General features: G+C 44.1%; 1 protein-coding gene across 3 annotated transcripts; it reads right to left on the bottom strand.

Annotated features, from left to right (window-relative positions):
* Positions 1-438: 438 nt before the first annotated feature.
* On the bottom strand, positions 439-12,723 carry SPATA20 (spermatogenesis associated 20). 3 transcript variants are annotated; one of them, XM_074261753.1, is made up of 17 exons: positions 12,345-12,639; positions 11,375-11,536; positions 9,795-9,944; positions 9,358-9,422; positions 8,470-8,624; positions 8,225-8,368; positions 7,775-7,976; positions 7,507-7,637; positions 7,327-7,431; positions 6,929-7,003; positions 6,622-6,831; positions 5,643-5,835; positions 4,620-4,788; positions 3,817-4,028; positions 2,210-2,409; positions 1,446-1,526; positions 439-854 (listed from the first exon to the last, which is right to left on the bottom strand). In XM_074261753.1, the coding sequence occupies exons 2-17, from the start codon at positions 11,410-11,412 to the stop codon at positions 684-686; spliced, it is 2,301 nt and encodes a 766-aa protein (XP_074117854.1). In that variant the 5' UTR covers positions 11,413-11,536; positions 12,345-12,639; the 3' UTR covers positions 439-683. The 3 variants fall into 3 exon arrangements, with proteins under 3 accessions (XP_074117854.1, XP_074117853.1, XP_074117855.1); XM_074261752.1 differs by lacking the exon at positions 11,375-11,536 and having other exon boundaries at positions 12,345-12,723; XM_074261754.1 differs by lacking the exons at positions 11,375-11,536; positions 12,345-12,639 and adding an exon at positions 10,125-10,291.
* Between the last annotated feature and the right edge of the window lie 883 nt (positions 12,724-13,606).

Here is a 13,606-nt window from a genome sequence, read left to right as displayed (position 1 = left end):
AGGTCAGAACTAAGAACACAGTGTAGAAGTTGTTGGAGGGCACAGATCTCTGCTTGATAAACTTCCTAGTAATAAGAGGAATCACAAAGTAGAATGCACTATCTCAGGAGCTTAGGGAATTCCATATCACTGGAAGGCTTGAGTGGGCTAGACCCTGCCTACTTCTAAATCCTATGGCCTCTGGGATCCCTTTCAACCTTGATGTTCTGTGACTGGATGAATGGATGTATGGATAACTAAAGGAGGCGGGTCCTAAGAGGAAAAGAAAGCAGTAGGGTAAATAGATGAGTATTGGAGTGTAAACTTAGATAGGTGGACTTGGAATCTCCCCAAACTCTTGAGGTGGGGAGGCAGGGACAGGATTTTAAACTACCCCCTCCCTCCTCTTCCCACAAGAGAAGTTCCCCAAGTTGCTTTCAAGGTCACTGCAGAAAAGTGTTTGGGCCCAGGGGTTTATTCCATAGAGTTAATGGGGTCACCGGAGGGTCAACAGGATAGGGGGGGATCAGGAGGGAGAATTGCCCATGACCCTGTGAGGTTACCATGGGTTAATAGATGATGCAGGGCTCCTGTTGAGTCAGTGCCCCACTTTTGACTACCCCCTCCTTCTGGGTTCATCTATAGACTGGATGCTCAAAGACTCCTCCTAGAGCCCCAGGGGCCCACGATCAAGGATCAGTCAGTCACAGGAGCAATAGTTTTCGGAGTTCAGCAGGTTCTGTGACAGGCAAGGAATAAGCCTGATTTTCACATACGTAAGCTGTGGCCTGGCTCTCTACCTTTTGAAGCCTGACCAGGAATGGCAACTGCCGGGCAAGGAAGCTGGAAGGCTCTCCATCATAGAGGATAAGTACCTGGGATAGAGGAAAAGCAGAGGATGGGGGGGAAGTTCTGGAGTGAGTTAGAGGGACCTAATGTAAGCAGAGATAGCGTTCAGAAAGAACAGGAGATGCTTCTTAGGGTAAGTGGGTCCTAGCTAGTCCATGCTTCAGCTTCTTTCTCCATCTCACCCCATCATAATTTTATGAGGGATTGATGGACAAGGATCTTGGAGATGACCTAGTCTCAAAGGGAAAATGAACAAACTGAGACCTAAAAAGGGGCAGGGATTCACTGGAGATCAATTAGCAATGACTCATTCATTCACTAGCAATGTCAGGTTTACTTCTTACTTCTCGCCTACTAGGTTTGATGGAGAGAAGCATGAAATCTAGTGGATGGGAGCGCTGACCTTGGACTTGGGAGAGAACTGGATTCATAACAGCTGCAGAACTACAGAGATAAATGGAGTTTCTTCATGATGTGTTCCCAACAGAGGAGAAATTGTAGTTCTCATGCCCTCCCCCCCAAAAAAAAATTTGACGGGACTACAAAATGATATTTCCTATAGCTAGAACAGTGGTATTTTATGAAAAATAGGGTTGAAAGGAGGTTATCAAGCTTACTTTGTTGGGGACATAGATTGAATGGACACAGTCGATCAAAGCCTTGGTGTCTTGACCCTGGGGGCTCCCGCAGATGACAATCTATTGAGGGTATGTGAAGAATTACCTGGTGAACCTGAAGGCCCAAGAGCCTATTTGAAATTCTTATGCTGCTACTCCCCTGTTCTCTGGCTGTGGTTCTCTTCCCCTCCCCTTCCCCCAGAGGGTCAGGTCTCAAGAGAGGATTCCCAAGTCCCTTAAAGCAAGAGGAGGAAAGCCAAGAATAGGGACAGTCTGGACCAGCTGCTTTGATTATAAACTAATGCAATCCTTGGTAATTAGGGCAGAGCCAAAATGCTGCTGGCTGTCACAGCCATGGTTATGAGCACACACATAGATAACACAGACATTTCCATATCCTAAACTCACAAACAAATGGGGGCAACAGGCACAGCTACAGACATACAGGTAAACACAAAGGCACATATTTGCAGATATTCACAGATACAGATATAAAAAACAAATATACACACTGGCACATAAGTATACATATCTAAATGACATTCACACATGTGCAAATATATGAGCATTCATGTGCTGATTCAGGCAAAAGCTTATACAAAAGTCTCAGAGATATGACAGGGCTCTAGGCTTATGTCTTGTGTGCCCCTCCCCCCTTCTTCCCTCCTGGGCTTCCTGGACTCTGAAACTTTCAAAGGAATCCCTAGATCCTCTGACCTTGACCCCCTGATCTCCTTACTTTCAGCACCCCACCCCCATCCTACCTGCTTTATTGTCTGCTGTTGGATGCATAGGGCCCGGACCATCTCCGGCAATGCCACGGGGACCCTCCGAAGCCTATCAGAAAAGGCGGTCAGCAGTTTGACACACTTGTCCATCCAATCCCTTCGGCCAGTGTAAGCATGAATCCGCAGTAGGTTGTGGGCAGACACCGAGTTAGCACTGGGCTCTGAGCCATCCTGATCTGGGAGAGTGGAAAGGAGGAAGAGAGGGCTTGTCATGGAGCCCTGCAAAGAGACCTGGAACTGGCCCTTCCCCAGCAGCTCCATTGGTATAGAGCCTGGGGGCAAAGGCATTGAGAAGGGAAAAGCAGGAACCAGGAGTGTGAAGTGTGGGATTCTGATTATTTCAAATGTGTATACCTTCAACTGAAATCCAGTCCCAGCTATGAAATCACAAGCAAAATATTCCCACTTAGGACTGTGTGTATGTGTGTGTGTGTGTGTGTTTTATATATCTATCTATCTATCTATCTATATATATATATATATATATGTGTGTGTGTGTGTGTGTGTGTGTGTGTGTGTGTATGTATACATATGCATATACATCCACTTTCTTACTGGATATATATACACATATGTATGTATGTACATATGAATACATGCATATAGGAGGGGTGTATGTGTATGTGTAAGGCCAGGTGACTCAGTGGATAGAACATTAGTCAGGATGTCCTGAGTTCAAATGCAGCCTTCAACATTACTAGCTATGTCATCTTAGACAAGTCACTCAATCTCTGTTTGACTTAATTTACTAAAGGAAAAGGCTAACCACTCAATATCTTTGCCAAAAAAAATCCCATGGGCAATATTGATATGTTGGGCTCACGGGGTCCCAAATGGACATGATCAAATGACTAAACAATTTTTAAAAATTATGTATGTGTTTGTGTGCACCCATATGTGCATGTATATGTGTATATACATACTTATGCACAATATATATACACCTATCTCTATATACACCTACAGGGATATATACACACATGCATGTATACATATTTAGGTGTGTGCCTATACACACATATAATCTATATTTAGCTATGTGCCTATGTATCTATAGCCATTTATAGTACATATATATATACACATATATATGTATATATACATATATATATATATATAATACATATACACATCCATATATATACACATACAGGGATACATCCACTTATTCATGTGTGTATACATATATAAGTATGTTTATATAACATACATATATACATACATATAAAACATATACGCATTGTCCCTGGTAGTTGTAATCTCGTATAGATGGAATGACCAGTATGAGTTAAGGGCTGGGAAGTTTTCAAAACCCTGTGCAAACATCATCTTATACAAGGCTGTGGATAATACTTAGAGGCAAGAACCATTGATAGAATTATTAATTATCCCCCTTTTACGGTTGAGGTTTGGTGGGATTAAGTGACTCCTCCGTTACCCAGAGGTAGGATTCCAATCCAGATTTTTCCTAATCTGGATTTCTCCAACCCCAAAGCTCTTTCTACTATATGGCACTGCCTTTCCAGGGGAACTCTTCCCAGGGCGCTCCTGCTTTTCTTCCCCTACATTTCCCCATTACTGACCATCTTTAAGCCGAAGAGGAAGGTTGCCCCCCAGTTCAGCCTCGCTGCAGAAATAGCCGCCGCCTTGGGTGTCCCAGAAGAGCTTATCCTGCATATCCTGCAACCTCAGTGCCCATTCCAGCCACGCAGATTCCCCAGAAGCTTCATACAAGTCCAACAAACCCCGGATCACAAAGGCATAGTCTTCTAGAAAGCCCCAGAACTGTGAGGAACTACAGGGATGAAGGAGAATATGAGAGATAGTCAAGGTGAATGGGAAAGAAGGGAGGAAATAATAAGAATGTGAGTGAATTGCTGATTAGCATGCTCAAGGGCAGAAGTTCTTGACATGTGTCATGAACTCGTAAAGGTCTGGTAAAACCTATAGATTTTTCTCAGAATATATATATGTAATTCATAATGAAAGAAAATGTCAAATTTTAGAAATTAATGAAAATAAAGATGTAATCTCTCCCACCCAAGGTCATTAACCCCTCAAAATCTATCCATGGACTCTTCCTTTTGTGGACCACAAATTAAAAACCTCTGCTCTAGGAAGAGCATTAAAGGGGAAGTATATGCCATTCTGTCTTGCTTTGAGGCAAAGGAAAAGATATTAACCTTTCTCTTTCCCAATATATCCAAACCCTCTACAGAGAGACGAGATGAAAATAAAAGTTCTTTTAACCCATTTTGAGTTCTTAGAATTTTCCCCACATTCTTGTTACTATCTGAGCTCTCCCTCTACCCCAAACTTTGCTCCTACCCATCATTCTGTAGAGAACCCAAGCCCTGCTACTGCCTCTTTCTGTTTGGACCCTTACCTCTGCTCCACAGTTCCCCCAATGGTTGCATAGCATCCCCGAAAAAGTCTCCCACTACTGACATCAAACAGGTGCCTCTTCAAAAACTTGGCCCCATCAATTGCCTGGTTGATCAGCTCCTCTTTGCCCAGGACAGCCCCTGCTATTGCATAGCCAGACACCATCATTCCTGTTGAGAAAAAGGGAAGGAGGAAATATGAGAAGGAAAGGAGAATTTTTTTTGGGGGGGGCAGAGAAATCATAAAGATCACACATTTAGAATTGGAAGGAAGCTCTGAAGTTATCTAAAGCTTTCATTTTATCAATAAGGAAATAAGACACATAAGTGATATGGGGAAGTAACAGAGGTGGGAATCAAATTGAGGGGCTCACAGTCCAAATTCAACATTTTTAAATTCTACCACACTTTCTACAATTATCCCTTCCACACTGAGACTTTGTTCAGGGCAGTTTTGATATATTGAGTTACTTTAGGAAATTGAACGGGAATTTTGGGGAAGTTTGTGAAAGTTGCAGATGACACAGGAGCCTACAAAACCAAATCCTTAACATAAATTTTATAAGGTACTGTAAAAACCCCATAAAAGAAAAAAATCCAGATTTATCTTGAAATAGAGGGCCAAAAAATTTTATGCAGATTTTCTAGATTGTGAGGGAGATGGGAAGGAACCTCTCCATCCCTATCCCCAGTGATGTGGAAAGGATGAATTTAATTGTTCATATACTTCCTCTTTTTGGGTCTCTTTTTCTCCATCTTCAAAATGAAGGGATTTGAACTATGAGGTTTTTTCTGTAGTTCCTTTTTAGTTCTGAAATTCTATGAGTTTATGATTTATAGTCTCATCAGTCTCATCAATCCATTTCTAATCTCATTCTAGGAGCCACTGAGATTCAGCCATTCCCTCAGTTATTAGTGCATGGGGTAAAGTGATAAAAAAAAAATCCAAGTAGCCAGCATTCTGGGAATCTGCTTCCCCTCCCACCTCCAACCTATCTGAAGGAACTAGAGTTGCCTTCCCCCACCATTCCAGGCAGCAAGCATCTTGATGTCCAATCGGGGCCGAGATCGACGTTTTCGGATCTGTATGAGTTTCTCACGCCCAGTATCTAGCAGCTTCCGCACAGTCTCTGCTTCCAGGCCAAAGCGAGCAGCAGTAAGGTCCATTGAGTACCTCACTGTCAGCACATTCTGGCCCTGCAGCTCTCCTTGGGGGTCCTAAGATACACATGTCAGATCTGGGATGGTCTCACCTTGACTAAGGCTCTAGGTCTATCAATGTATCTTGACAATTAGGGCTCTTGGATTCTTTCCACTGCCCACAAGTTTGGCCTTCTCCATGGGCTTTATCTCGTTCCCCATCACATATATAATCTATATCCTCTATCCCACAGAAGTTCCCAAACTGAGAGTGAGAGTGTGGGCATCCCATCCTAGCTCGGTCTTTGGAATCAGTAGAAAAGGACTCTCTTGCTCCAACCCATATCATCCCTCATGTTAACTTAGACTCTAGGCTTATGTGCCTTGGTAATTAGGGATTTCCTTGAGGGACCTAGAGAGAAAGCATGGCCATAGTCACTTTCTACCCCAAGACTTTAAGTCTCTTTCATCTATGGCCTTTTTAACTGTATTCTTCACAATTCTTTTGCCTGAGTCTTATTACCCACTTCATCTGTGCTTTCCATGTTCTTTTCATTCATGCCCTCCATGATCAAGTTTCACTTTATCCCAATGGTCCTTCCATCTGTTAACCATGAACCCATTTACTCATGCTTCTCTGGACTCCTTTGGTCCATATGGTCACATATACTTCTGAGCTTCAGGGGTTACCTCATCATAGCCCTTTCATTCATGTCTGCTCTTACTCTGGTCTTCTGTTATGGCCAAACCTTACCGATGTAATTTATAATCTCACCTGTGATGTTCCCTATGGCTCCCTAGGCTGTGCCCATACTGGGCATGAATTGCCCCATATTTATCTTTTATCCCACCCTGGGCCTTCACCTGAGTGCTTCCGATGTTGCCTGTCTCAGTAACCCCATAATGCTTCATGAAGAGTTGACCAAGACTCAGTGGCTCGGTAGCACCTTCCACAGGTTCTGGAAGCAAGTCTTTGATTTCATTCATAGTCCATAAGTAATAGGCTCCTTCTTTGGGCTTCATCTCCCCCTCAGGCACAGAATCTGCATCTTCTGCACTATAGAAGCCTCCAGACTATGGAAAGATGGAAGGGTGGGGTCTCATCACAACTCTTATTTCTTTGGGAACAGGGCAGAAGAAGCTTCCTTTGCCCCAACACATGTTTACTTACTGGATGGCTCAAGTTCTGGCTTACATACTGTAGGATACCTTTGGCAACATCGGAAAATAATTCATCTCCAGAGACCTAGAAAGATGAAGTTTGGGGGGGGGAAAGAAGGGAGAGGGAAGTGTTGATATCTTTGAGAAAATTCACAAAAGTAAAAAGTAAAAAGTAGAAGATCATGGCTTCAGTGCCCCTTTAGTGAGACTGGCTCAAGAGACTAAAGATTTGGGGTGACCAGGATGGCTTTGGGAAATAGGGAAGGGCCACTGAGCTATCCAAAAGAGAAACTTTGTCTCAACATCTGGTGTATGAGGTGACTAAGGTACAGGTCACGTGGAAGTTTTGGGTATGATAGAGATCAGAAGTGACCTGGATATTCATGGGAATAGGATGTCAGGGGTTACCTGGAAGGCCTGTGTATAGGCTACCGCCAGCTGGGCCTGGTCATAGAGCATCTTCTCAAAGTGAGGAATGTGCCACTGACGGTCAGTCGAATAGCGGTGAAATCCCTAACCCCAAGAAAGGTATTGGAGTTCAAAATGTGGCCAAACCCCTTGACCCCTCCCCAATCGGCTTCTCCTTACCTGCCCCACATGGTCCCGGATGCCCCCATTCGCCATCATCTTCAGTGAGTGCATGGCCATTTGCTGGGCCCGAAAACCCTCAGAGGTCATTCGATGAGCGGCCCAATAAGAGAACAGGAAGCTTAAGATCACTGCAGGAAGAGGAGGGAAGAAGTTCAAGATTCCTTATGGTTGGAGGGCCCTGTGGGAGATAGGATGTGTACAGAAGTGGGCCACCAGACTGGAGGTGGATGTTAAATATAAGAGGGAGGGAACAGGAACCACTGACCAGGTGTGGGGAATTTAGGGGCCTCTGCAAAACCGCCGTGCTCTTCATCATAGACCTCTTCTAGCTGCTGAAAACACCGTTTGCTGACTGCTGAGGCAGTAGGGGGTAGCTCTCGGTCACCCACAGTGATTTCAGACCTGGCCAACAGGGAGGCTGTGACCCGTTGACTATTTTCTAATAGCATTGCCTTGTTTTGTTTCCACTGTTTGGGAAGGAATCCAAGGAATGATTATATGGTGTATAAGAGACTCTCCCCACAATCCTCTTTTTTCTACTTCCAATCTTTTATCTATCCTCCCTCTCAAAATCCTTCTTGTGCCATTTCATCCATCCTTTCTTGCCTTTCCTACATGTACCTCCCAATCCATCCAATCATTCTTTTTATTCTACCTTCACAGCTCTTCCCTGCCTCCGTCCTCCCCTCTATATATATATACATCATGCATCTACCTGATCACGGATTCTCAGGAGGACAGTTCGGAAACCAACACGTGTTAGTCCATCTTCAGGGGGGAAATATGTCCCCCCCACAAATGGTTGGAGATCAGGGGTCAGCCACACATTCATGGGCCAGCCCCCACCACTGCTGGTGGCCTGGGGAAGTAGATGAACAGAGATTTAGGAGACAGCCTTCAGCACCCACCTGGCTTCTGTCTCCCAGGTTTCTCAAGAGACCCATTCTCTAGCCTTCTCACCTGCACAAAGGTCATGTACACTTTGTCCACATCAGGATGCTCTTCTCGATCTACCTTCACACTCACAAAATCCTCACTGAGTATCTCTCCAATCTCTTTATTCCGAAATGATTCTTCCTCCATCACATGACACCAGTGACAAGTTGAGTAGCCAACTAGATCCATAACCAGACAGGGTATATGTGTGTGTGTGTAGCAGTGGTCATTAAAGGCTATGTAGAAGGGAATTGACCAGATCCCCCTATATAGTTGTAATAGGGAGATCAGTGAGGACTGATCAAAGAGAATAGTTAGTTAGGATTAGTCACACTGAGTTCATTTAATCCAATTCAATGTTTATTAAGCACCTGTTATGTAACAGATTGCTAGGTGCGAGAGATACAAAGACAAAAATGAAACACTCTACACCTTCAAGCATCTTTCATTCTACTGGAAGTAGGAGAGCATAGTGTTTGACCAGATCTTGTATCAAAGGTCCAAGTCCCAAAGGAAGTTGTAGATCAAACAAGGAATGTCAAGGGGCTACCGCCCTCAACAGAATGGTTACCGATGTTTTAAAGGCAATGTAAAGGCCCATTGAAGATTGGTGAGAAAAGATAAATGGAAGCAATGAGGAGCCAAAGTGGAGAAACTAATGAGAGCTGGCAGGGGATGGTAATCAGCAAGGGCTTAGATGAATAGAATAAGAGAATCCATCAAAGACTATCAGGTGGGAGAATCTGAACAAGATACAAAGTTGATGTCCTCCCAGCTGGCTGGCTCAGACCAGTGGCTCATTGGGTCAACTTATCCTAAAGGACATTTTGATATAGTCTCCACCCTCCATTCTAGGGCTCAAGTTGACATTTCCCAATCAGGTCTATAAAGAAAGATGGGAAAGGATATTACCTGAAAGAAAAATTGGTTTGTTTTCATTCTTGGCTTTGTCGAAAGCTTCTTGTCCCCATGGGAACCTAGAGAGAAATTGGAGAAAAGACAATGAATCTTGGGCCTCAGGCAGAGGAGATATCATTCAACAATCCATTGTGGATGGAAATGATTATGAGTTGTGGTAGAGTGTAGAAAAGATGGACAATGTCAAGGCACAGGAGATTCTCTTTCCCTCTGTGGGGTTGGGAATAATGGAACAAACAATGAGGGAGAAGGATATATGTGCTGATAGGGAAGGCTGGGGAGTCCTTCACCAGCCCATTGAATGGAAGATAGAGAAGAAGGAGGATTGAGGACTGAGGGATAGAAGAAGCTCAAAGTAAGCTCTTCACCAGTATGGGGAGTGGGATGAGAGGAGTTGTGGGGATATGAGGAGAAGTGACAGGAGTTCTCACCAGTCCACAGGGTTGTAGGCATGTTGTAGTAAATAAGGTGACTTCTCATGGATCAGTCGGTTGGGCACCTGAAGCTGGGTCTGGTTATGGCTTTGTCGATTATCCTTTGCTCCAGTGGCCATAGCAATAGGACCACTTGCTGGTGTGCCCCTGACCAAAGTACCCATCAGTGAGCAAAGAGTGAAAGAATATATGTTGAAGGGTTCAGGGAAGGAACAACCAATAAAAGTTAGGAAATACTAGTAGTGTACTACTAAATTCCCTCTCCACAATCAGTTCCCCTTCTTCCCCACTGAATTCCCAGGCCAGTACCATTCAAACCAGACCCACCTTTCTAGATTTGTCAATAAGCCTTAGTTTTTAGAAGTCCCCTTATGTTTTTGAAGGGGTGAGGAAGGATGACTCATGGGGATTCCCTTTTCTAGGCTAGGCTCCCTACAGCTTCATCCCAGATGGTAGGTAGGGATGGTGACTTGTGAGATAAGAATTGTCACAATGGGTAGAATGGAATTCTGTTCCCTCCCCCTCCCAGAGGGAGATACTCCCCCATATTGCACTGGGCTTCAGGACTAGAAACCCATTCTTCTCATCAGGAATATGTAGAACATAACAGAATATTTAGGACAGTCAGTCCCTAAACATCATGATACAAGTTGAAGGAGCCCAGCTTATGGCATCACCAGACCAGAGTTCACATCTTCCTTCTGATGTTTAGTATCTGTTTGTCTATGAACACCTTTGGGAGGACTCTGAGGTCCCATTTAGCTTGAGACCTAAGAACCTATGATTGTATAAGGCAGGAGAGTCAATGCTGGGAGGAACACCCCAATGTTTATTTTAACATCCCAATCCCCCATCCCACTCAAGGGAAGAGGAATGGACTATTATAGATAAACGGAGGAGTAACTTGGAGTCAAATCATGTGACTACAGATTCTGAAGGGAAGATGTGTCAGAAACTGGGAATGATTAATAAAAAAGGGGGGAAAGGATTAGAGATTAGACCTAGAGAAGTTTGGATATGGGGACAAGGTTACATAGAAAGAAGCTATCCTAAAGGAGTCCCACTAGGGAAACTAGGAAAGAGCACTAAGTCAAGCATTTCTATCCTCCTAGTTCTACTATTTGCCATTCAAATGATCTTGGATAAGTCACTTCCTTTCTCTGGTTGAGCTTCAGTTTCTTCAGATGTAAATGAAAGGTTTGGATCATAAGCATACCTCGGAGATATTGTGAGTTCAATTCCAGACCACCATAATAAAGCATATATTACAATAAAGTCAATCACAAAATTTTTGGTTTCTTAGTGCATTTAAAAGTTATGATTTTATGTACATATATATATATATATATATTATCATGTTTAACTGGATTTATATTGCATTACTTGCCATCTAGGAGAGGAGGTGGGGGGAAGAGGGAAAAATTGGAACACAAGGTTTTACAAGGCTCGATGGTGAAAAATTATCCTTGAATATGTTTTGAAAATAAAAAGCTTCAATAAAAGTTATGTTTACGCAATACTGAATACTGTAGTCTATTAAGTATATAATAGCGTTATGTCCCCCAAAATATACATACCTTAATTTAAAATAATTTATTGCCAAAAATGCTATCATCTAAGCCTTCATCGAGTTGTTTTGTTTTTGTTTTGTTTTGTTTTGTTGGAGGTTTTTCCTCTATGTTGATGGCTGCTGACTGATCAGGGTGGTGGTTGCTTAAAGCTGGGGTGGCTGTAGCAACCTCTTAAAATAAGACAATGAAGTCTGTCAATCCAAGAAGCCAGGATAGGGTTATTAAGACTCTAAATTCAATATTGTTGTGTTTTAGGGAATAGGGAGGCAGGAGAAGAGGGAGAGTAGTTGAAGCAGTCAAAACAGATATAATTATTAAGTTCACTGCCATATATGGGCTCAGTTAGTGGAGCCCCAAAACAATTACAGTAGTAACCACAAAGATCACTGGTCACAGATCATCATAACAAATATAATAATAATGAAAAAGTTTGAAAAATTGTGAGAATTACCCAATGTGACACAGAGACACAATGTGAGCCCATGCTGTTGGGAAAATGGTCTACCTGCAGGTGGACTTGCTAAATGATGGATTGTCACAAACCTTCAATTTGTAAAAAACCAAAAAACCAAAAAAGATACGAAGTATCTGCAAAGTGCAATTAAAAAAATCTTTTTTTCCTATAGATGATTTTCAAAGTTCCTTCCAACTAAAAATCCTGTAACGTTTTTAAGGCCCCAAAGGAGGGGGAGCAGATACTTCTAAGTGAAGTCCCAAGGGGTCTCAGGCCTGAGACCCTGCTCTCTAAAGGTCCACATAATTATGGGTCTGCACAGCTGGGAGAGTGGTGGTGGTGGTGGGGATGTGAGGATGAGCATGAACAAAGGTGGGAGGGGAGATGGATCTTGGTGGGAAAGAATACACTAACCAGACAGGTGGGGAATGGAATGGATTCAGCAGACAAAAAATTTAACCTGGGGCCGTCCTGGAGCCAGGAGAAGCGGTTTCCCCTCCCCTGCAGTGACCCTAAGGATACCTGCAGGTTCCTGCGGCGAAGTCCAGCCCCGGCCCCTCCAGGAGCTGCGGGATGCAGCGGCCCAGGAGGCTACGGACGCCACGGAGCATGGCAGCCCTCGGTCAGGGAAAAGAGTACCCGGGCCAGCGGGGATCCCACTCAGCTGGCTGGGCCTAGGACAAGGAGGCGGAACCAAGGGACCAGGACTCGGCCAACTGCGGCTCAGCCCCACCCCCTAGAGCCAGACAGCCCTGCTGGACCCTGCTCCTCCAGCGCTCAGGGGCTGCGCATCCCATGGGCAGAACTCTCAACTTCTAAGATCTGGTCTAGGAGTTGAGGCCGGGGTCTACGCCGTCACCAACCGTCACCAATCATTCACCTCCCCCCACCCTGGGACTCTGGAGCCAGTTTCGGGCCCGCGCTGGGTCATCTGCCTGGGCTCCCAGATGGAGGGAGGCGAGATTGCTTGGGTGAACGTCCATCCCTGGTGTCCGCGCTCCCTCCGGTGGCCAAGAGTGGGATTACGGGCGGGATGGGAGAGGCTGAAGAAGGGAGCAGGAGAAGGAGATGAGCTGGACAGAAAAGATCTTACCGATCACCGGGGTCATTTGAAGAACCTGAAGCCCAGAAAAGTTAGGTCATGCGAATAGTAAGTATTAGCGCCAGGATTCGAACTCAAGATTCCCGAGTGACTGCAAGTCACGTTCTTTTGACTACCTCACTGCCTCTCTCCGGGAGCCTCCAGAACAGTGTTTGCACCAGTCTAATCAGATGCCAAAGAATCATGTCATAGGAAAACTTTAGGATTCTAGGATTTCTAGCTGGGAAGGATCATATAGTCCCAAGGCTCACATGGGAGTCAACTGAGTCTCAGATGGGGAAAGTAAGAAAGACAACCTCGGGAGAAGAGAGAAGAGACCAAGCTGCTCCATTCCTTTTTCATCCCTCTGCCTGAATGCGCAGCCCCTTCTCCACCACCTATCCAAATCACTGAATCTCCAAGTTGGAAGTGACTTCAGAGGCCACAAAGTTCAATTAAAATCCTGATCTAAAAAGTCCATCTACTATGTCCTCTAAAAGTAGCTTGAAGTTCCCATAGAGGGGGACATTTATTTTATTTTATTTTTTTAAAGTAAATTTATTTGTTTTTAATACACAATACTTCTGAATCATGTTGGGAGAGAAAAATCAGAGCAAAAGGGAGAAACCATGAGAGAGGGGAAAAAACAGAAAAAAGAAGTGAACAGAGCATGTGTTGATTTACATTCAGTCTCCTTTTTCTG

Source organism: Sminthopsis crassicaudata, chromosome 4, assembly GCF_048593235.1.
Source record: "Sminthopsis crassicaudata isolate SCR6 chromosome 4, ASM4859323v1, whole genome shotgun sequence".
Taxonomy (NCBI): domain Eukaryota; kingdom Metazoa; phylum Chordata; class Mammalia; order Dasyuromorphia; family Dasyuridae; genus Sminthopsis; species Sminthopsis crassicaudata.
This window is presented reverse-complemented; position numbering and strand designations above follow the sequence as displayed.